This window comes from Lampris incognitus, chromosome 2, assembly GCF_029633865.1.
Source record: "Lampris incognitus isolate fLamInc1 chromosome 2, fLamInc1.hap2, whole genome shotgun sequence".
NCBI lineage: Eukaryota > Metazoa > Chordata > Actinopteri > Lampriformes > Lampridae > Lampris > Lampris incognitus.
This window is the reverse complement of record NC_079212.1, coordinates 118,635,661-118,659,362: the sequence shown is the minus strand read 5'-3', so window position 1 is coordinate 118,659,362 and position 23,702 is coordinate 118,635,661. Positions and strand designations below refer to the sequence as shown.

At 43.9% G+C, this 23,702-nt stretch overlaps 1 protein-coding gene across 7 annotated transcripts in view; it reads left to right on the top strand.

The window, feature by feature from the left end:
- The window catches only part of foxp1b (forkhead box P1b), a 175,017-nt gene that overhangs the window by 126,487 nt on the left and 24,828 nt on the right, over nucleotides 1-23,702 (top strand). For 5 of the 7 annotated variants that reach the window (XM_056272988.1, XM_056272992.1, XM_056272987.1 and 2 more), the window contains 4 exons: nucleotides 10,074-10,211; nucleotides 10,385-10,492; nucleotides 14,321-14,468; nucleotides 20,808-20,994. In XM_056272988.1, coding sequence (XP_056128963.1) covers nucleotides 10,074-10,211; nucleotides 10,385-10,492; nucleotides 14,321-14,468; nucleotides 20,808-20,994 — 581 coding nt within the window. Of the gene's footprint in view, nucleotides 1-1,613; nucleotides 1,745-10,073; nucleotides 10,212-10,384; nucleotides 10,493-14,320; nucleotides 14,469-20,807; nucleotides 20,995-23,702 lie in introns of those variants that run through there. The other 2 variants (XM_056272993.1, XM_056272991.1) reach the window with 2 other exon arrangements.

Genomic DNA, 23,702 nt, shown 5'->3' with positions numbered 1-23,702 from the left:
TATAGGTCAGGCCATCTTTGCACAGCTCATTGTTGGTTATTAACAGATGAGAACAGTGACTTGTTACGCAGGTGTTGTGTTTATTTTACCAGTGTATTTGTGGACTGGAATGTATCCCATTCACATTCCTCCATCTTTGGCTGCAGGTTTACAGTTGTTCATATTACCTGTGGTGTTGGAAAGCCCTGTTATTCCGCTGATGATGTTATTTGTTTTGACAGTTAACTAAGTTTCATTTCTTAGAAACGGATCCTAGATGTGTTTCTGCAAAGGTTCATTCTAGGTGGGTCTGAATACAATTAAGTGTTGTCCCCCCCCCTATTTTGTCTAACAAATAGATGTGTTATTTTCTAAGGTCACACATAGTATAGATGGAGACATTGTTGAATATTATTGGATTATGATGCGTTGACAGCTTGTGAAAAGATAGGAGGATATGTGTTTGATAAATCCCTCTTTTACCTTCTCTCCTCTGTAGAGTACTGTCCAATCTCCAGTAGGTGGCAGAGTCCTGTTGTCACCCTTTTTCCCTCTCCCCGTCTGTGTTTTTTCAGTGCTGGGTGCATATAGGTGTTAAAGTGTGTGATGATATCATGACAGCTAATTGCTCTCATTGGCGTGGAGTTGGATAGATTGCCTGCTAGTTGGCATGATGTCGCCTATTAATGCAATCGCTTTTAGGTTGTCTGAGGTCCGATGTTCAGTTAAATATACAAAACTCTAATCAAACATTCGGGTTACCTTGTTTGGTAAGACGAATGAAAATACCCAAACTAATGATACACTGTAGCTGTTATCTGTATAATCTGGTGCATGTGTGTGTGTACACGTAACATTAGTAAGGGGAAAAAAAAACAACAACAACAGAGATGCAAACAAGCTCTGTTCTCATAAAATGAGTGTTTCGCCTGAAAATGAGATGCTTACATATGGTATTGTCTCAGTTTGGGAAATAAATCAAACGGGAAGAAAAGGAAAAACAAAAACAAACAACTACAAAGCGTCTGAGTTGTTTGTACATTTGTTGTTTTTCAGAATGTGAAATGAGTTCTGTTCTTGGTGCTGGCACTATAAACACTTCCATTTAGTAGAACAATAAGAACAATAAAGGGGCTGATAGCGGGGCCAGTTTTCTTTCTTTCTTTCCGCTGGATAGCTGTGTTTACTTATCTGTTGTTTAATTAAAGGGCCTCTTTTCTTTAGGCTCCCATTGTTTCAATAGCTCGGCCGGAGTCCCGGCAGGGGTCAAAGGGTTAACAGCCGTCAACTGTGGCTTTTTTTTTTTAAAGGGGCCCCCACACAAAGGCATGGCTTCACCTGCAGCCCTGCCCGCAGCACCTCATTGTGTGGCCTTATTTGAATTGATTATGTTTAGTGGGCTGGTTGTGATTGGTGGAGAAGGGCGTGGTTGATTGGATAGTTTTGTATCTTGTCAGCCGGGGAGCAACCTTGCGCGTGCAATCTGTCTGTATCCCGAGGAAGGTTGGAGACACCACAGCGCAGCAACGTCCGCCCGCCTGCCTCTTGTTCTCGCGCTCGCTCGCTCTCTCGCTCTCTCATTCTCCCTCCCTCCCTCTCTCTCTCTCTCTCTCTCTCTCTCTCTCTCTCTCTCTCTCTCTCTCTCTCTCTCTCTCTCTCCCTCTCTCTCTCTCTTTCCTTCGCTGCTCTCCTCTCCGCTCTGCTACACTTCACACCGCGCGGCCCAGCACTCTGTTTACCCTGCCAGCTAAATGGAGTTTGCCAGGTTTGTCAATATGATTGATTTCTGTGATTTTGCCACCTTTTCCTGTGTCAAAAAACCCCAAAACAAAACAAAAAAACTTGACAATTTAATTTGACCAGGGAAAAGAGAAAAGTAGGCTCATTGTGTGCCTGTTGTTGATGTTCTACAATTGTAAATGGTTAATTTTGTCATGCAGTTTACCTAACAGGAAAAGTGATTCGGGATTTACTGTACTGTTGAGAAACTGATAGTGTGTGTGCTTTTCTTTTCCTTTACAATGGGAGCACAGTGTGTGAATCAGTGTATGTAGAGCTGCTATATATATATATATATATATATATATTTTTATGGGAAGATTCATTCTGTTTTTTCAGATGAGACTGTCTGTGTCAGGATGCGGCTGCTATCTGTTATCTGTTGTAACATAGATGACTGAGAATAATCTTTTTTGTTTTCTTCATGTGAGCTACAGTTTGTCTGCTTTGCATGCTTGTTGGTTATTGTATTTACTGAACTCGTACAGTAAACTGCTGTGTTCCTTTTCACTTTGTTTGTTCAGTTTTGTTTACTTTAGTGATAGTGAGCTAACCAGTTAAGCAGGATCCTGTACCGTATGTTTGTGTATTATGGAAAGTTCTAGGAAAAACAGGGGACAGGTTTGCATTCTCTCTTGACATTTTCATTTTATGGATTTTTTTTTTTTTTGCAACTTCATTATGTCATTATGTGACACCTTTCCAGCGTTTGGCACTCCCGTTTGTGGAGAAGGAGCTCCTATTTTTGTACTGTTTTTTGCCAGTGGTTCTACGTGCCGAGCTACTCGTGGCTAGTTGAATGTGTTTGTTAGAATTAGAAAGTGCTGCTCAGACTTTGCTTGCTCTCTCTGGCTGTGTCCTGGGCTAATCCTCACTCTCTTCACCGTGTCACAGTGAATTAGGGCAGAGGGAAGTACAGCTCTATATTTGATGCTGCCACCACCAAACCACGTTAGAGAGATGCTGTCACTCCAAATGTCACCACTCATGTCTCTCTGAAGTCAGTAAGTGTGAAGGTTTCTGTGTGTTTCGTGCTTTTTATGCAGTCTGTGTGTGTGTGTGTGTGTGTGTGTGTGTGTGTCCCCGTTCGTACGTGTGTGTGTGTGTGTGTGTGTGTGTGTGTGTGTGTGTGTGTGTGTGTGTGTGTGTGTGTGTTTGTGTCGATTAAGTGAGTGCATTAAGGTGGGAAAGTTAGTCTGCATTGGTCAACTTCCTTCTTCCATCATTAGTCCCGGTGTCAAGTTTGAGTCATACTTGGCAGACCCGACTTATTACACACGAGACAGATGTTGACTCGGTGGTACTTTTGCGCAGTTTGATGATAAACGTGTCACGTCCTCCGAAAGCGTGAATTTTAACTTACATCTAACACATGTCAATATGAACATTTAAAAACACCCAAATTTCCTCAAGGATTCAGGCCAACATTTTCCATTTTCCATTACTTATTTGCACTCGCCATGCTGTGATAACTTCAATTGCTGAAGCGTTTTTCGGTGCGAGCGTTTTCTGCAGTTTTGGGTCAGTGGTAAGGAAGCGGATGAGTCGGATATTGAATGATAGAAGCAGAGACTGGCCAGCGGAGGTGCGGATCAGATGTATGAAAATGAAAAAAGAGGAGGAAGTGAGTGATGCCTAAACAGCGCAGCGTGCACCGTAATGCTGTGCAGCTGTGCTGGGACTTGCAGTTTGGGAGAGCTGGGGTGCGAGCTGATTGGGTTGACAGTTTGTAATCAAAGTTGATTTATTGTTCATTAGTAGTGCATTAGCCCTTTCAGGCAGGGCCGTTATTTGTGCAGTGGCCTGTCAAGGCGAGGGGCTGCCAGCACCTGTCATTTCTAAACCATGACATAGGCAACCAGATATTAGCCCTGTACCAGGGGAGGGAGGCTCAGAGGGCAGCCGCCAGAGCGCCACGGTTTGCTGGATTATCCTTAACAGAGATGGCCATGGCTTTGTAGTGGAGCTGGCTGGTTGAGAGTGTGAGGGGAGAAGGGGAATAGTTTAGCAGTGATATAGTGAGCTACCAGCTGCGCTCTGCTGTTTGTACATGTTTTTACTTGAAAACCGCTTTTTCACACAGGGCTATTTTCTGAACAATTCCCAGAAACTACTTGGTTATGATGATGATCAGAGTTGTAGATAGGTTACCAACTATTAACGTACAGAGATGTATTAATGAGGGAAATTACAATCATAGGTGGTGATTTCTGCTTCCAGCTACATGTTTTAAAAGGGTGATAATATTTATAAGCCAGCATTTATGAAGAATTTGGCTGAATCGGCCGGGGCTGTGAAAACCACAGAATTAGGCGTGCTAATTCATCTCCGACTAACTTTCACATTCCGTGCCATCTTGGCATTGCATGTCTCGTTTTGTCCGTGGTCAGTGATACATGTTTTGCACGAGTTGTCTGCACGGTTTACGTGTCACAAAGCACAACAACACAAGAAGCTGAAGAAGCAACACATTTTGTGCCCTATTTGTCTGCCGTCATGGAAACAAGGATTAGCTTTGCATTGCTGGTGTGCAGAGAATAGAAGCAATCTGTATGGAGGATGTGTCAGCCATTGTCTTTGGCTACAATTTCATTTGAAGTGGATTTTTAGAGGCTGTGATCTTAATTAAATCTCAGCTGACTCAAATAATGCATCTGAAGACATTTACTGTTGCATAACTGCGCTGAGCTGGTAAACCATAAATCATGGGCACACACACAGAGGGTGATGCTCACATTTGAAGCAGAGAGGTGAAAGTTTGTTCGCGTCGGTTTTGATGGCAGACAGCAGTGGTCAACATACATTCATGAGCCGGAGTATAATTTCAAGTTACCCTGGTGCCAGAAAATTCCCATTTAGGGGTGTGGCTTGAAAGGTCAGATGTGAAAAGAGATGGCATCAGCAATGGGAATGAATTTATTTTTTTCAAGGTTTTTGTCATTATGTATTTACTATCAAATACATGAGAAAAGGTCACTTCTAAATAAGTAAAATACGTGAAAATGTTTTTATTACATATTGTATATAATAAGAAAATGTCAACAATTTGCCATGTAGATTGATATCAGCTCTGCTGTGTGTGTGTGTGTGCGTGCGTGCATGCTTATGTGTATGCATACTTGTGTGTGTCGGGTAAGATTGGAGGGCCGTACCCCCTGTGTGGTGCTCAGCAGTGGGCACCTGCAGTGGCGGCCGCCTCGAGTGTGGGAAAGAGCGTCTAGCACACAGCTCTGCTGTTATTGTTGGGGTGAGAGCTTCACTCACTTTGCTCAGCAGTTTGTTTGTTTAAACCCGACGCTGGACCCAACTCCTCTTAAAACCTGTTTGTTTGCAGTTTGAAAGTTAATTAAAATGCAATCTAGAGTTTTGTTTTTACAGTTGCTGTGTATCATTTAGACCCAAACCCCTCCCCCCACCACCACCACCATCACCCATATTCATATATGCCAAATGAAGGGAAAATGTGAGCAGGGTTATCCTGTTTATCTGAGTACCAAACGATTTCAAGCAACATGAACACTGATGACAGAAGAGCTATCAAGGTCTTAACACGATCAGTGATAGGTAATTCTGTCCTCCGCTTATTTATTATTGTGTTGATATGACAAATCACATGTGCATGATTATTGTTTTTTTTTTTTACATTATTAGTTTTTGGGATTGATTATAAATTATTATTTTTGGATAATTAGTGTAATTATTATTGCAAAAATAGATTATATATATATATAAATATATAAATTATCCTCGCCTTCACATATTTCAGTCAGGAGAGCAGGATAAGCGGTTTGGATTATGGATGGATGGATGAATGGGTGATGCGAAATTTGTCTTATGAATCTTATCGACGACTAATTATGTTCATGCATTACTTGAATGCGATGGCTCCTGTGAAATCCTCATTTCAGCGACGTTCAGAAGCCGGGACTTCTCAAGATCATACTCAAGACAGGGGCTCCTTTCCTTTGCTGCTGTCTGTCTTACACGGAGGTAGAACAACAGCATCAAACAGACTGGCCTCTCTGATTTCTCAAGGGCTTGGATTTTTTTTTAATCTTTTCTTTTTTTCTTTTTTTTTTAACTTCCCCATTCCATTTGATGTCCCTACAAAACAAATGACCCCAGGGGGCAAAAAAATGAAAAATTGATCATTTTCTGCTATTTTTTTTCCTTCCTCATTTTTCCTTAATGTAACCTTCACTTTCATAGCCAGTTAAATATCTTCTCCAGTCTCAGTGATACTGGCCTCTTTTTCCCCTCATCTCTGTTCTTCTTAATTGCCTTGGTGCTGGGAGGGAGGCTAACCCAGTGCCAGCCTGGCTCACCCCTACTCCGTCTCACCAGGCGCTCACCTCTGCTTTGCGATGGGGGAAGGGTCAGTGGGTTATAGGAGAGCATGTTCATCAACATAGAATTACTGAGTCTGCCATCCTCATATGTTCCGTTTGTGTTCCCTCGTTAGAATATCGTATTTCTGTGCTTGTTCTGTCGACTGGTGACGCATGAAGAGAAGCTGGCTTTAACGACAGCAAATTCTCTCTACTGTCATTGTGTGTGTGATTTTGAGTGTTTGACTGCAGGTTTGTGTGTGTGTGCATGCATGTGTGTGTGCATGTGTGCATGTGTGCATGTGTGCGTGTGTGTGTGTGTGTGTGTGTGTGTGTGTATGTGAGCAGGCGCATACATCAATACACATTTTTTCCTCTGCCCATGGTTGTTTCTGTGAAATCCTGTGCATAGTCAGATTAATGATAAGAGCAAAACATTTTAATACCATGAGATAAAAATCAAATTAATGAAATAAATAGTTTATTCATTGAAAATTAATATAACAATTATTTTACTTGAATTGTGATAGTAATAGTTAATTGTAATCGCAATTATTTTGGTTGAAATTTAAAAAAAAGGTACAAAATAATGGAACGAGCTAATGCTTTTGAAATATTTTCTTTTTTTCCATGCTGAGCCATTTTTTTGGACTATATTGAGTTGGGTACACTGTGTACGTTGTTCAAGCACAGTGTGGTGGTTATGGTAAATATGATTTGGCCCCTCCTATATGGTATGAACTGTACATATGCCTGTAGGTGCTTGCAACAAATATCATACTTCAGTTCAGGTTTGTGTGTGTGTCTGTGTGTGTGTGTATATGTGTGTGTATATGTGTCCGTGTGTGTGTGTGTGTGTGTGTGTGTGTGTGTGTGTGTGTGTGTGTGTATGTGTGTGTGTGTGTGTGTGTGTGTGTGTGTGTGTGTGCGCGCGTGCATGCATGTGTGTGTGTGTTGTCTGTCTAATTCTGTGTCTGTGTTTGTATGATGGTGTTTGGGCAGCAGGCCTGTGCTGGTACAGTATATTGCCTCCAGTCACTCTGCAGCTGTGTAAGAATGTTCCAGGTTTGAATGTTTATGCATGTGAGGCACCTGGAGTACACCACACCTTCTCGAAATTCATAAACGTCAGCTATTTCTGGCATGCCCAGAACGTCCCCCTTTTTTTCACAACCATGTATTGGTGGAGCAGATTAGTGCTGGGCTCAAAGGAGTCCTCAAGTTATTAGTCCTGTGCGAGTCCCCTCTAGACTATCTTTAGACAGGGATATAGTTTTGTGGTTTGGTCGGAGCCGTGTTGATATTCAAGAGATAAGCGAGTGCACCGTATGGGAGTGCTCTAAATGGCGACTGTCATCCCGTGTTTGCACTAAAGAGGCACAATACAGCAGCTAGGGCAATAATTTTCAATTAAAGTACCCCCCCACCCACCCCTCTCCTCAATATTCCCCCGTATCAGGCAGATTTTCACTCCTTCAGCACAGGATTAAATGGTAGTAGTTACATTGATCAATAGGTTAAGAAGCGCACAATCCCTCTTGCTGTTAATGACCTCTGTAGTAATGGGTAATAAAATGGGGTCTGTAACTGTAATAGCCTCTTGCTGGGGCTGTGCAGGGAGGAAGCTGCTTTAACTGGAGTTACTATGACCCAGCTAATCTTGACAAGTCGAGGTGTGAATGTGCCATGAGGAGCTATACAACCCAAGGTGTAAAAATAAAGACAATTAAATTATATTAAATCTCAATCGAATTTGCAGTGGAATTGTTGGCTGTTGAGAGCTGTGAAATCTCTGTGTTAATTTCGGGTTTATTCTTTCTTGCTTCGTTCATTCATGCACTCTGCAAAATTTGACTTCAAAGATGCATGATGAAATGATTATACGTTTGAAAATATGGGTGAATTCGCAGTGTTAATATGCAAGCAAAACAAATGGAGCATGTCAAATATAGACTCGATTTTTAATGCATGTAGTAAAATTGTAAAGCATCTAAAAAAGAACCATCACTGTTTCTTCTTGGTGTGTGTGTGTGGGGGGGTAATTTTCAGCAGTGCTGTAGGGCCATTTTTAAAGAGGAGCGCATATCTGCCACATCACGTACAGAGCTTACATGTCAGTGAGACAGGGCTGCTTGGATGACCTTCAAAATAGTTCATCAAAATTAGTGATGCCAAGAAAAAAGGACTTCTGTGGATAATGACTGTGAAATTAGGAAACGGGAGGCCGAGACTATGCAAATGACAGGACAAGCCATGTGCAAAAGTCAAGATGGACTGCATATTAAGATGTAATACAGGGGGAAATTAATATTGCATTTTCCTCCTTGTGCCCATATGTCTGGTGCTGGAGATGAGAAATGTGAAGTGTGCTGGCGCTGGGTGGGGCTTCACCTCCTCTGTTCTTCGGGGGGCTAGAAGAACACAAGCCCCAGTGAGGTATGGTAGTTCTCAATGAAGTCAACTAGGAGTATCAAAGCTGGTCTGTCCTGTTTTGACATCGGCGCCCTTTCCTCCACAGTCCCCGGCACAAGCTGTTCATTACCGTGCCACTTTGTTTTTGTTTAATGCTATGGTGGGAGCAGGAAAAGGTGATACGCTTGCAGGGTGCATGTCAGGAGGAGCCCCTGTAGTAGCCAGATGAGATTCTAAACAGCTAAATTACATTCAGAAATGCATGAAAAATTCAAAGGGGGTGTCATTAGTTATGAGGCCACCACACAATTTGGGTAACCTTGGTGAAGACAGACTCGCACCCCTAATGTCCGCTCTATCAGTCGCTGACATCAGCTTGTGAGACACAAAGCTCATTTTGACACACACATGCTTAACACATGTATTTCTGTGTATGTGCGTACACACACACACACACACACACACACACACACACACACACACACACACACACACACACACACACACACACACACACACACACTCGAGTGCCATCTCCAAAACGTAGTAACAATTGCAACTGCACATCACTATCAACTACACCTTAGTTGCCATTTGTCACCGGAATGTCAATGAAAGCAGCTTTTAATGGTATCGCACATCAGAGCGGTGAGTGGCAGCATCCAGGCACACTCTGAGTCCCACACACCGCTGGAGCAATTAAGGCACCCTGACAATGGCAGGAGGCTCTCTCGGTGTCACAACAAATCACTTGTTTTGAGGAGTCGTGCACTCGCACCTTTCTTCTGGGAGTTTGGTTGGAAGCTGGCGTGTACATCACCGTGGCCCCTCCCTCCAGGCACCTTATACCGCCACATAAATAGATTGCTGTTGACAGTGTTTCTAATGAAACCCTCTCACACAACATGTCACACGCGTGCGGAGAGAGAGAGAGCCCCAGTGTATCGGGGCGATCTCTTGTGTTCTCAGGTGTGGCATATTTGCCACATTGTATAAATGGCGAGTCTGACAAGCATCACAACAGATGCGGATCATGTCCGATCCTGCTAAAGGCTTGTTAAAGAGGGGTTGCTGTTCACGAAGGTGACGGGGGGAAGTGATGGGGGGGGGTTATGTTGTGAGGCTTGCCCAACCCGTGCCTTGAGTCCTCCTCGGTCCGGTGTGGTGTCATGATGGCCGGGGACAGTTGGCTGTGTGAGAAGCAGGGGGAGTGTAATAAACCAAGATGACAGACTAGGGGATTGTTTTATAGCTAGATACATATAGAAAGACATATAGATGGATAGGCAGATCTAAATAGGCAGTGAGAGGGGAGGCAGACTACCCCTAGCTGTCTCCTTTGAGTGGCTTTTGTTGAATGGTGTACATCCGTGACAAGTACTACTCCACTGTAGTGTCGCTGTCACCTTCATGTGTGACCCAAGGATGGGTGCATGATTCCGTTAGTTCTCTTGATATATTGTGCCAATGTTGCATTCGGCTCATACTCTGGGACAAAATGTTTGACAGTCGTCCTCGTTTTTTTTCTCATATCTGTGTGTATGTGCATGTTCTTGTGTTTGTGTGTGTTTGCAGGTTCCAGTGTCAGTGGCTATGATGACACCTCAAGTAATAACTCCACAGCAGATGCAGCAGATTCTCCAGCAGCAGGTCTTGAGCCCTCAGCAGCTCCAGGTGCTCCTTCAACAGCAACAGGCCCTCATGTTACAGCAGGTACTGTACCATCACGTGTGGAAAAATAAGACGATCAATCTTATTTACAGTACGGCATGTAATGGAATGACTTCAGCAACAGGCTAGTCCTGAAAGTAAGACACAGCACTTGAGTATTTTACACACTAGTTACTGTAGAGCTGATTGTTTAACATGGCTCCTGTCTTTTACAGCAGCAACTCCAAGAGTTTTACAAGAAGCAGCAAGAACAGCTCCACCTCCAGCTCCTCCAGCAGCAGCAGCACCAGCAGCAGCATGTGGGCAGCAAGCAGAGTAAAGAGGTAGGCTGACATCACCCCAACTGCCTGCCATTACCAGGCTCCTCAGCCAGACAGAGTATGGAAGGCATGCATCCCCCCCACACACACACACACCCCCAACCCCCTAAAAAAAAACATCTGCTTCCAGCCTGCGGTTAGAGGAAAGAGAAAAGAGAGGGAGAATCAAGTGCACTCATGCTTCTGATTAGTATGTTAGACTGGGTGAATCGTAACAGTTGAACGATACCAAGACCACTGTGTCCCATTTTCAGACAGCTGACTGATATGGCCTGGCCTATCAAATAAACGATGATGCTTGTTTTTTTTGTTTGTTTTTTTGTTTTTTTGCTAAGTAAACAAGCGTCCTGCACAACAAGAAGAGATGACCGTTCCTGTGAGTCTTCTTGTTGGACGTAATGAAAAGCAGAAAGGGAGAAAGAGGGGGGAACATGTAGCATACAAATCTGAGAGGCTTTCCTAGGTAATTAACATGGAAATGGCAGAGGGAGAGAAGGCATGTAATTCTGAGATATCAGTGCAGAGTACACTCCCAGCTTTGTTGCCCGTGTTCATTTTTTTTTCTTCATCCCTCCTCACTCTCAGCCTCTGTCTTTCTCTCTCCGTGGCTCCCTACAGTATACCGGGGCTCGCTCGTAGGCTGCAGCTCAATGCGTATTAATGACCAGCGGATACAGGCATCACTGTGGACAAAGAAAATGATTATTGTGCGGTCAAAAGAGGTTCAAAGACATTCTGGGAATGTCTTTTTTCGCTCTTTTCCCCCGACGTGGAATTCAACAGGGAAAAGAGGAAGGGAGAGAAAGCATAGAAAATTAAGCTAAATGTTAAAGGCACTCAAACACACACACACACTCGTGCACACTCACACACGTTAGTGTGCTGTCGGAGCTACCAACTTCAAAGTCGCAGTTCCCTAATTAATGAACTGCGGGCTTCACTTTGGACAAGTTGTAGCGTGATGCTTCCATAAATCAACGTGACAGCGGAGCTCCTCGGCCTCAGATTGGGCCTGTCACCAAGTCGCATCTGATGTAAACACCAGAGGAGCAGGGGAAAGGAGCAACACGGATGGGGGAAGCACAAGGAGGTGCAATTGATCAGTTGAATGGAGCAAGAGGGGGGAGAGAAAAAAAAGAAAAGAAAAACAACTTTTGAAGGGTATTATGTATGATCACAGGAAATGGATGCAGCCTCGAGAGGCTCTCGTTCTGCCGATGTTTTCTTGTTCTCTCTCCCTCTCTCTCTCTTTTCAATAGCATTTCTAACAGCCATCAAAAGACAGAATAAGAATTATGCAGCGACTCCCCTGTGGCTGGCAGACAATAACCCCCTGTTGTTGCTTTGTGCCGCTTTTATTTTAAAGACATCAAAATTTAGTTTTTCAAAGATCTTTAACTTTATATTTGAAGCTTGACAATAAAGGCCTGCCAGTGCCACTCTTTATCATTTGTCAGGGACTGTATTTTTCTCTCCCTCGTGCCACTTCTTGTTAACCTCCTATTTGGTCTATTGGGTCCGGGGTTTTTAATGTGCCTGCATGCTGGGAGTGCACAGGAGCTCCTGTCAGCTGATGAGACCAGAAGAAAGGATTCTGAAGGAGAGCGAGTTAAATTCATTTGCAACTTTTTTTTAAAGCCACCCTCTATTTATTTAGGGTGCTGATGAAAGACATTGTTCTCTGTGAACTCCCACCCCTGTAGCACCAGTATGTATCTTTGTCTTGGGCTGTCAGATGGGAGCTGCAGAACAGAGAGCCACTGAAGACCTAAGACACTTCTTTATGATGGAGGCAAAGGAGAAGAAGAAGCGACCTTCTTCCAGAAATAGGGTGGATCAGAGACATGGGCCACCTGTACATCCCCCCCCCCATTTCACCTCTATGAGATCTTTATCATATTTTTCACTCTCTCTCTCTCGCTGTCTCTCTTCCTTTCTCACCGTTATCATCGTCGCTTAGACCACATAGGAGTTCGTGAACAATTGCAGTTGTTCGTGAGCAATTGCAGTTGTTCTTGAATGTTTAATCTCCTCTACTACTGTCTCAGTGTCCCCCCACTGGATTGATCTAATGAGATGACCCTCGTGGTTATATTAGGGCCAGTACTGCCCAAAAGTGTATTTTTAGTGAGCCAGTGCTGTGGCAGCGGGCTGGGTGTGGGGCAGAAGAAGAGGGGAGGGGTGCTTGAAACCTTTGACAAGTTGAGCAGGCGGAGGGGACGGGAAGGGAAGGGAGAGCTTTTTATCTGGCTGTTTCAGTGGTTCGGTGCCAACGGTGGGTGACCTGACATCGCCGCTGCACCGGGAACTTTTTTTTTTATGCAATCAATTGTGAGAAGTAAACAAAGTGGTATATCCTGTGTTTAGTAACAGGGTGTGGTGCACAGCTTGGCAGCACAACACGATTTTTTAACCCCTACAACCCCCCCCCCCCCCCACACACACACACACACACAACCGGTCCTGTATACTCACATGCAGGCACATTATCCTACACATACTTCTGTGGCATACGTGTTTTGGGGTTTTTTTTGCCCTCTTTATCTTTCAGAAAATGCTGAACAAGGTAAGTATTGTCTTTACCAAGCCTTATCTCCACTTGTTTGGTTGGCAATGATCCATATTCGGATGAGGCAGCTGAGGATTTGTTGAGACCGTGGATTAATGAAAGAGTTAAAAGTTTTCTCTGTCCTCCCTGCCCCTCTTATCTAAATAGCATCTCCTATTTGTTTTGATTCTGAGAAGATTGGGGATATTGGATAATTTCCTCCCATTTATTGTTCTGACTCTCTCTCTCTCTCTTGTCCATTTTCTGTTCTTCTTGCTCATCCTTCAAACACTTTTTCCTCCCAGGCAAGTTTACACATTTCACTTTCCAGAGCCAAAGTGTGCTTCTTTTTTTTACTTTCTCCAATGTCCAAATTTATGCAGCAGTGTTTCATAAAAACATTTTTTACCGTAATAGCCTGTAGCACAGTCGGATGAACAAGAGTTCCTGTGTCAGTCTATGGTGCTGTGTGTGATTTAGCCCAGCTTGCTGTGCTGGGTAGGGGAAGAGCACATCTCCCAGTTCAGTGCCATGCATGGCAGAGCTGGTAGTGTGGCTGGGGTGGTTATTAAGCACTTTGATTTAGTCACACGTTGTTTGCTGAATTATGAATGGCTGTAATTAAAATCCTGTGGCTCTTATTATGAATGATTAACTATGTTGTTTCATTGTTTGTCATTTGCTTCCTGACTCCTTGTTAATTAAGAGAGAGAGAGAGAGGACAGAGAGAGAGAGAGAGAGAGAGAGAGAGAGAGAGAGAGAGAGAGAGAGAGAGAGAGAGAGAGAGAGAGAGAGAGAGAGAGAGAGAGAGAGAGAGATGTATAAGCTACCTGTCTCAAAATGAAAATATGCAACAATTACAATACTGTTTGATGTAAGATCAACTGCATACACTAACCTATTGGTATTGTGCAAATACATGTGTTGATACAATGTATCTCAAGTTGAGTTTTCTGAATATTAACTATTTTACTGTTGGGCTCGTCAGATCTGTACAAAATGTTCGAACTTTGAATTTGCATGTTTCTTTGCAGGGTTAGTATATGAAGTGTTTACAGACCTGCATGTTAACTTAAGGTGTTTACCCTAGCTCCTATATTTCTCATATGTTTGCTGATGGTGTGTCTCTCTGTCTGCCTACCTGTCTAAACTATCCTTACTTTCTGTGTGTGTGTGTGTGTGTGTGTGTGTGTGTGTGTGTGTGTGTGTGTGTGTGTGTGTGTGTGTGTGTGTGTGTGTGTGTGTGTGTGTGTGTGTGTGTGTGTTTATGTATCTCTGAGCAGCAGGTATCTGCACAGCAGTTGGCCTTTCAGCAGCAGCTCTTGCAGGTCCAGCAGGTCCAGCAGCAGCATCTGCTCAACCTCCAAAGACAAGGGCTGCTCACCATCCAGCCTGGCCAGACAGGCCTGCCACTGCACTCCCTCACTCAGGGTCAGTAATCAAGAGCTCATTCATTCAGTAAAAACATCTTCTTCTTCTTTTTTTTTACCTACCCCAGAAATGTGTCACATATATTTTACAATACCAAGATCTGGTTTCCTCCCATAGTCCAAAGACATGTAGGTCAGGTGAATCGGACTTGCTAAATTGTCCCTCAGTGTGAATGTGTCGGCCCTGTGATGGACTAGTGGCCTGTCCAGGGTGTTTCCCCGCCTGCCACCCAATGGCTGCTGGGATAGGCTTCAGCATCCTGCAACCCTAATTAGGAAAATGGGACATCCATCCATCCATTTTCCAATGGCTTGGAGAATGGATGGATGGATGGATGGATGGATGGATGGATGGATGGAAGATATGGTACTAATGATGGTTCCTACTGCTTGTACTGAACTGGGAAAAAGGCTTTTAAGTTCTGTGCAACAGGTTAAATAAAAAAATAGAATGAATAAACACATACTAAATACACATAGAAACACCTTCTCTTACAATGTCAAGGTGTCCCACAGATAAATTTACTGAACATAATTGTTTATGTCATTTATTATAATACTCATTTGTTTTAAGGGTCTGCTAAATCTCACTTGCGACCAGGGCTAGCAGACCCAGAAGTTTACTCACATGAGACAGGAAAATCGACACAAAACCAAACAAATATAAATGTTCTCCCTTATCTCTACTCCGCTCCCTGGTGCTGCTGTACTGAGGCAGCATATTGCACATAGAGCGGATTACAGAATGGATTACTGACCTACTGTTTATGCAAAACTGTACAACCATCACAACTGTGGTTCGTTAAGGTGAGCAGTTAATTGCTGCTCAGGATGCCGTGGATGTTCATAGCTGCTTTTTCTGCTATCATTCAGGGCTTTAGTGGCAGTAAAAGGGAAATATCCTGATCTTAAAAAAATGCAGGCCAAGGCGTAGTGGTCTCTGCCATTGCCTACCAACACTGGGATCGCCGGTTTGAATCCCCGTGTTACCTCTGGTTTGGTCTGGCATCCCTACAGACACAATTGGCTATGTCTGCGGGTGGGAAGCCAGATGTGGGTATGTGTCCTGGTCGCTGCACTAGCGCCTCCTCTTGTCGGTCAGGGCGCCTGTTCAGGGGGCAGGGGGAACTGGGGGGGGTAGTGTTATCCTCCCATGCGCTATGACCCCCAGGCAAAACTCCTCACTGTCAGGTGAAAAGAAGCGGCTGGCGACTCCACATGTATCGGAGGAAGCATGTGGTAGTTTGCAGCCCTCCCCAGATCAGCAGAGGGGGTGGAGCTGTGACCAGGATGGGGCTTGGAAGATTTGTCCACCAGTTCATTGTCTACATATAATTGTCCTAACATAGGCGTGTACCTGATGACAATCCCCTTTAGCCCAGAGGATGACGACTAACTCTGTTGCTACCGAGTCTGCGTCTGTGAAACCCCCTGTCAGGTGATAAGGAGTCAGTTCTTGTTGTTTAGCCAGGAAGTTTGTGTCTTTATTTATTTTTTAATATTTTCTTAAGGAGTGGTCCCTCTGTGACAAAGAGGCCTTCATTGAGGTTTTGGAACATGACATTGACTATTCATTCCCAGCTAAGACAAACAGTTTTGAAATAACAAGATAAGGGCGATAAAACGGGAGGGCTTTTGGCGGGGGGGGTGTGGTGGTGAGGGTGCTTAGGTAATGGGCAAACACAAACAGGGTTTGTACAGTCGTGTTATTGTTTGGACTGGGTACTGAATCACTCATCCGCTAGCAGACGATTGCCATAGGCACAGCCGTGGACGGACCGCTGTGTTAAGAGTGTGTTGCTGAATTACCCTACAGAACAGCGTGTCAGATGTCTGGCAAACACGCACACACCCCTTGAGTAAAGCATTGCATCACTAATATGGCAAGGTATCATACTTTTTACTGGATTTCAAAACAGTTTTCAGAACATCCTGTTTATACGAGTATGTCATTGTCAAATACCTCCAAGGCATCTCAACCTCTTTTCTTAAAAATCCCCTTTTAAACATTTGGGATTTCTCTCAAATGTCAGTCTATATAGTGAAGGGTCATCCTTTCTTTCTTTTTCCTTATTTGTAAATACATCAAAATGAGGGACCGACTCATAAGCACTCAGTTTTGATTGTAGTTTATTAATCCGATCGACCCTGGTTACTTCTGAATCGATTGATGGTTAACTTGATGTCTAATAGAGCTGTTAAAACAATTAGGTCCAGGCCCCTGGTTTCCCTTGCCATTCTACACATTTTCTGCTTGACTGTTTGAAGTTATTGATGACCTTTCTGTTTTCCACATCACTAAACTCTTTCATGCATCACTGAGCCAGGCCTATGGAGCTCCGATCTAATCCACAATATTCTGATAGTAGTTAGCACTAGGGTGGGGATGATGAGTTGATCTGCCCTGCATGGGCCATGGTGATTATGCATTCAGACTTGGGGGGCGATGAATTAGCGTGATTTTTAACTGATGATTTTTTTTCATTTTTTATTTTTTCCGAGCGAATGTTGAGGAAAGCAAATGTCCTCACATACGCTGCATGGTGTCTTTTCTTTGTTTGTTTGCATATCAAGACGAAGAATGTGCCAATTATTTTTTCCAAACTGGAAAACAAAATGGTTTAAAGTACCGTATTATAGCTCTTGCTGAATTTTATTCTCAGCCCTGCGCTTTGTAAAATTGTTGCTGGAGACAGATTACATTCATTTTCATCCAAAATAGATTGACTGAAGAACCCCATGTTAATTATCTTTACAAAAATATGATAGAAATAATTTGGGTGGGGGAACAATTGTTCACTTTATCTGGACTTTAATTTGTTTCTCCTGTGGTTTTGACATTAATGTTCAGAGTGTTGGAAACTGGCCAACAATATCTGTTTTAGATTACAACAATGTGTTTTGGAAGGATATTACCCTCATAAATAAAAAAAGAAAAAAAATCATCCAGCGGTCCGCTCCTTCCTCCAAAAGCCTCTGCTCTTGACCTGATCAGAGTGAGTAAGGCAGCGGTGCAACTCCACACGGCTCTCCAAGCTGCAGCAGCTAGCTGTGTGTGTGTGTGTGTGTGTGTGTGTGTGTGTGTGTGTGTGTGTGTGTGTGTGTGTGTGTGTGTGTGTGTGTGTGTGTGTGTGTGTGTGTGTGTGTGTGTGTGAGTGTGTGTGTGAGTCATAGAGCTTGCTTCTTTCTGTGCACGTCCTGACTGGTCAAGGTGCATTCTGTGGCCCGATGTTCTCCCAGGCTGCTCTGTAACAGAGTGAGTCCTGGTAGCCGGACAACATTAGTTAAGCTGTCTCGAAGAGGCCAGTGGGACAGTGACAAGACAAATTTGTCGGTGATATGAAAGCAAAGAATGTGGCCAGCCATGAAGTGCTCACAGTGCAGCAGCACATCAGGGACAGCGGTGGGTAATGCAGCTGACCTGTCAGTGATTGATACATCCAGCGGTGGGCTACTGGTAATAGTTCCTGCAGCAACAGGATAGGACATATTTTAGGCCTAAGGGGTGCATATCAGCAGGCCAGCGAATACGGCAACATAAACAGGGGTGCAGCAGAGGTCCCAGCCTGACGGAACAATAAACTAATAGCAGTGTCACTGTCCCCCCATGGCAATGGCTCTGTGTGTGAGAAGTAACAGCCTGGTTTAAAGAGCCGAGAGCACTGGGGGCCATTTTTTATTTGCTGGATGATGGCCTGCAACTGATGTCATTATGAACCTTAAATCAACTTTCTGCTTGCTTGAACATGGTCACCTGGGTACAGGGGGACAAGGACAGGAAAAGGTTGAAGTGCTCGGCCTGTCTCAGTGCCAGAGCTACCTGCAGAGGTAAAATTGAGTTGGGAGGCCGGTGATCCATCAAGTGTCTCCAACAACATACATTTTTTAAAGTGCTTGTCTGTTTTCCCCAGTCATAATGAGAGGAACAGTTGTGTTGAAAAATGGAAAGAGGAAAGATAAACCAATACAGAATTTGCAGAAAGACAAACAGGGTACCCAAAAAAAAAAAAAAAAAGCAGATTTACAGATCAATGTCATTATGTCTCCCACTGTAATCGGATGGGGACCACTCCAGAAGAAGCTCAACGTGGTTTGTCCAAACACGGGATGTAATGCCCTCTGAGACATTTGTCTAATGATATTTTATTGTCATTTATGTGGAATCATGAACCATAGCTTTTGTTACACTTTGAAGAGGCTCAATGAGGTTAAGGTTAGATAGGAATGGGAAGGAGGAAGAGGCAAATGGAGTGCAATAAAACCACGGGCAAGATCCAGAAAGCGACAACTTGGTCCCACTCTGTTACCCCTCTCATCAGACCGGTCTATCCGCTGCAGTTTCGTCTGAGTAAACAGTGGTGTTGGGGTCACTAGGACTGCAGGGTAATTGAGCCAGTGTGGGCCACCCTGTCAAACACATCGGCTAAAAATACATCACCCACTGTCACTGGGCACCAAGTGGGGGGAAAATGATTGTTCCTGCTGTCGAAGCACAGGACACTCACATCACCAGTGACCTTCCTTTTTTTTTAAACCAGCCATCACTGGGAGAAAAAAAAAACGTTGGCTCCAAGGATTTCTTACACCATCAAAACAACAATGGGCTCTTTGATAATGCAGCTGGAAATGAGCAAGCAACGGATTAGCATGCTTTAACGTAGGCCACAATATTAAGCATGTTTAGCCTGTCATGGACGTGCACTTCGATTAGGGCACATCAAGGCATCAGAGAGAATAAGGGAGAATACAAGCAGACAGAATAGAGAGAGCACGTTTGAATACTCGAATGAGGAAAGACGCTCCTTGGAACGTGGAAAGGTTATTGATTTGTCCTGCAATCATTTCCTGCTCTTTGATATGCAAACGATCTAGTGTGAATTTACAGCAATCCTATCAGACTCATTTCACAGTTCTTAGCCCCTGTGTCTCTCTGGAGTCCTTCGCCTCATTAGGCCAATGTTCTCCATTACCAGCATAATTAAAATCTTTAGTAGCTTATCAAATTAAAAATATTTTTGCTGATCATATTGAGATCTTCACCTCGCAGTTATTTTTCACAACAGGAATGAATTAAGACTAAGCATTTTGCACACAATGTATTACAATCTGGTGCTTGAAAGGAGCACTTCTGGTATCTATAGAGCTGGTGATTAGAAACAGGGTGTGGGGAAGCCAGAGAATATAAACCCAACGAGATAAGCATGTGCAAATCATCTTCCATTTGCCAGTGCTCATTTTGAGGATGGATTTAATTAATTGTAATGTTAAACGAGCGGTCTTGCCTATTGGTCTGTGGTTTAATTCACCACATTTTCCAAGGGTTTCTTTCACTATGCTTAAAACATGTGGCTCATTTAAGCACAGATCTGAATACCCAGTACCAATCTCCACGTACGCCCCCCCCCACATATTGGATCTTTCAGTATGCTATTAAAGAAACTTGATACTCAAATGAAGCATGTTTTGACTGACAATGCAAATGGCCAGAGAGGCAGCGCCTATGGAGCCAAATCTTATATTTTGCAAATCAGCTTTAGCCTCATTTGTGTCAAATGAAAGCAGACTTCTGATGCACAATAACAGACACACACTATGGATGGACACGTACACACATATACAGTGTGTGCAAACAAAGGCTCGGTTCTCCCAGACATGGAAAGTGGGGTGTACAAACAGCATTATCCTCCCTCATCCCCCAGTCTGGCCCTGTGTGTCGGGATTGCTGTCACCCGGCAGAAGAAAAACATACACACGCTGTGGATTTATTTTCAACACATGCAGAAATGTCTTCTGTCTTCAAGGGATTTTTTTTCAAAGGGATGTACGAGTTGCAGTGTTCTTGACTTGTTAAATGAGGTTTAAGTCTTCAGTGTCAATTGGAGGCGGTGCAGAGCTTTAAGTATTTTGCACATTAATGCGCTTTTGGGAATATTACCCCAGGGTCCTGTTTCTCAAGGAGGCAGGGGTGGGGTATTTTCTCGCATAGCTATTGTAAACTTTTTGTTATGTGTGTTCTCCCCCTGTCTCTTGGTGAGAGAAAATGATGGTGATTATTCAGATTTCATGCCTTGTCTGAATGTTAATTATTTACTGAGAGCATGAAATGAGTGTGAATGCCACGGATTTGTGTATACAAACACGCTCCAGATCACAGGAAGAACGGGAGGGAATAGGAGCTTTTGGGGGGATGGGGTTGAGCCTAGCTCTCGATGCATCTCAGTGTAGTGGTATATTTCTAATTAATACTCGGCTTTGTTTACAGAAGCTTTGATTTAATTATGTGGCGAAGAGAGCTGGATTAGCTGTTAATTGATTTAATTATCCAATTTGTTTGTTTCAGGCATGATTCCAGCAGATCTGCAGCAACTGTGGAAGGAAGTGACGAATGCTCAAGTGAAGGAGGACCACAACAGCAGTAACAATGGCCACCGGGGCCTTGACCTGTCCTCCCCGGCACCGCCAAAGAACCCACTTGCCAACCAGCATGCCTCCACCAACGGCCAGTACATGAGTCACAAAAGAGAGGGGTGAGTCCCTCCCTCTTTCCCTTCTTTTGCTTTTTCTCATAGCCCCCGCTCCCCCCCGCCCCATACACACACACTTCACATCTTTCACAATGGTACCATGGGCCAGTAAAATCATACAAGCTCATAATGACCACATTTAATAACATTCCACTACTGTCTTATTGCACAACACTGTGCATATTTTTTTTTAATTTATTTATTTTTTCGCGCGACCGCCAAATGGATTTTTGATAAACTCAGCTGTCATCTTTGACTAAAGCAACAACGACTACGTATGTTGCCAAGATCCATGTATATTAAGTGCAATTTCTCACCGGGGCCTCAGTTGATGGACAAGTCTCTATAGGTTTTTTTTGCCCACAGAATATTAATTTATATTTTGTAAGTACTATTTCCATTAAGGCCAAGACGGACACTTTTCTGTGTGCCTGGATCAAGCTGGGAATTCCTCCGGAACACCTGGGAACAAGAGAGGGATTTGGAGAAAAGATCAGAGTAATAGAAATGGGATCACCACACTATTAATGAAAAGGTCAAGGGTGGTATTGATTCAGTTGCACACAGGAAACCACAGCTGTGACTTCTGATACGTTTCCTTTACAAACATTCAGATTACCAAAGTCTTTTTCAGCAACAGAACAGTAACAAATGACAATACCCTGAAAATTTAAACCAAACCGCTCTTTAGACTGGAATGTCAATGAACTGTGTTTAAAACATCTTGAATACAAGATTTCCCAAAACACCTTTAGACATTACAAGAATAATGGTTTAATGTTTATTAGATAGCGAATAACGGAAAAACGTTCTCTTTTTTTTGGGGGGGGGGGTTTCTCCCCAATTGCATTTGGCCAAATACCCCACTCTTTTGAGCCATCCCGGTTGCTGCCCCACCCCCTCTGCTGATCCGTGGAGGGCTGCAGACTACCACATGCCTCCTCCGATACATGTGAAGTCACCAGCCGCTTCTTTTCACCTGACAGTTGAGGAGTTTCGCCAGGGGGACATCACACTATTCCCCCCAGTTCCCTCTCCCCCCCGAACAGGCACTCCGACCGAACAGAGGAGGCGCTAGTTCAGCGACCAGGACACATACCCACATCCGGCTCCCCACACGTAGAGATGGCCAATTGTGTCTGTAAGGACACCCAACCAAGCCAGAGCTAACACGGGGATTCGAACGCCCAATGCAGTTATTGCTTGATGAATAACATGATATCTATAATTTTAAACAAGGCAAAATTAATTCTTTGTTTACTACATGTTGACTAAATCTACTGATAGATTTTAAATATTCCACAAGCTCTCTGCGCCACGTCCGTGTCTTTCAGGAAAAAAAAATAATTTGACATCCAGCTCATTTATTTGTTTTTTGCTGTTTTTTTTTCCTTCAACAAAGCATTATCTCTGAGCTGCCGGTGAGGAGCCTCCAGGCAGTGTGAGCTCACTACATAACATCAGCCTTGTGTTTTAGCCAACAAAACCTTGGCATCATTTTGAAAGCAGCACAGATGAAAATGTATAGTGCAGTAAACCACAAGGCAGTGTGAGGTGAAGAGGGGTCCATGCAGATGGCCGGTGGGGGATGAAAAAAGCCATCATAGAGAATCTAGTTGATTGCAAGTGACATAGTTGTGCATCACTGAATGCAAGATTCAAATGCAACACAATTATTTATGAGGTAAATAGTTGTCAGTAAATGTCAGTTAAGTATTTTCCTTGGTGTTGGATAGTTTCACACAGCAGTCATACAGCAGTATTCCCTTCAAAAGAATGCATACAGGCATTTGGGGAGCGTGGCGGTCTATTCTGTTGCCTACCAACACGGGGATCGCCAGTTTGAATCCCCATATTACCTCTGGCTTGGTCGGGCATCCCTACAGACACAATTGGCCATGTCTGTGGGTGGGATGTGGGTATGTGTCCTGGTTGCTGCACTAGCACCTCCTCTGGTCGGGTGGGGCGCCTGTTCAGGGGGGAGGGGGGACTGGGGGCATAGCATGATCCTCCCACACACAATGTCCCCCTGGCAAAACTCCTCACTGTCAGGTGAAAAGAAGTGGCTGGCGACTCCACGTGTATCGGAAGAGACATGTGATGGTCTGCAGCCTTCCCCGGATTGGCAGAGGAGGTGGAGCAGCGACTGGGACGGCTCGAAAGGGTGGGGTAACGGGCCAAGTACAATTGGGGAGAAAAAAGGGGGGGGAAATCCCAAAAAAATAAATTCATATAAGATACAGGGGGAAAAGCACTGGTACCCCCCCCCCCTCGGCTGACAGTTTCTACACTGCCTGCTTGACTTTATGGTTGCCATGTGGCTAAAGACTAATCAGAGAGGAGGACATTGACGAGCTCCCTCCATCAAAGCGAACAAACAAAGTGAGCACGGGAAGGGGGTGACTAGTCTTAGTGGATGGATCCGTGAAACAGCGGAGACAACATAAAGGAGAGGTAGCCTCCTCCTCCTTTTGCTCAGTGTCAGAGATTAAAGAAGACGTCAACAGCAGTTTAACACGCATGCTGGTGAGTCAGGCAATATGGTTCTGAATATTCACCCGGTATCTTAGATCTGTCAGAAAGGAAGCAGGTGATACTCATCCTCTCTCCTTCTGCACTCAGCAGTCATGGATTACCTACTCCAAGTTTCCCAATGTGCAACCACTAAGAGTAGATGACTGATAGAAAGTGAGCACAAAACATTTCTTATT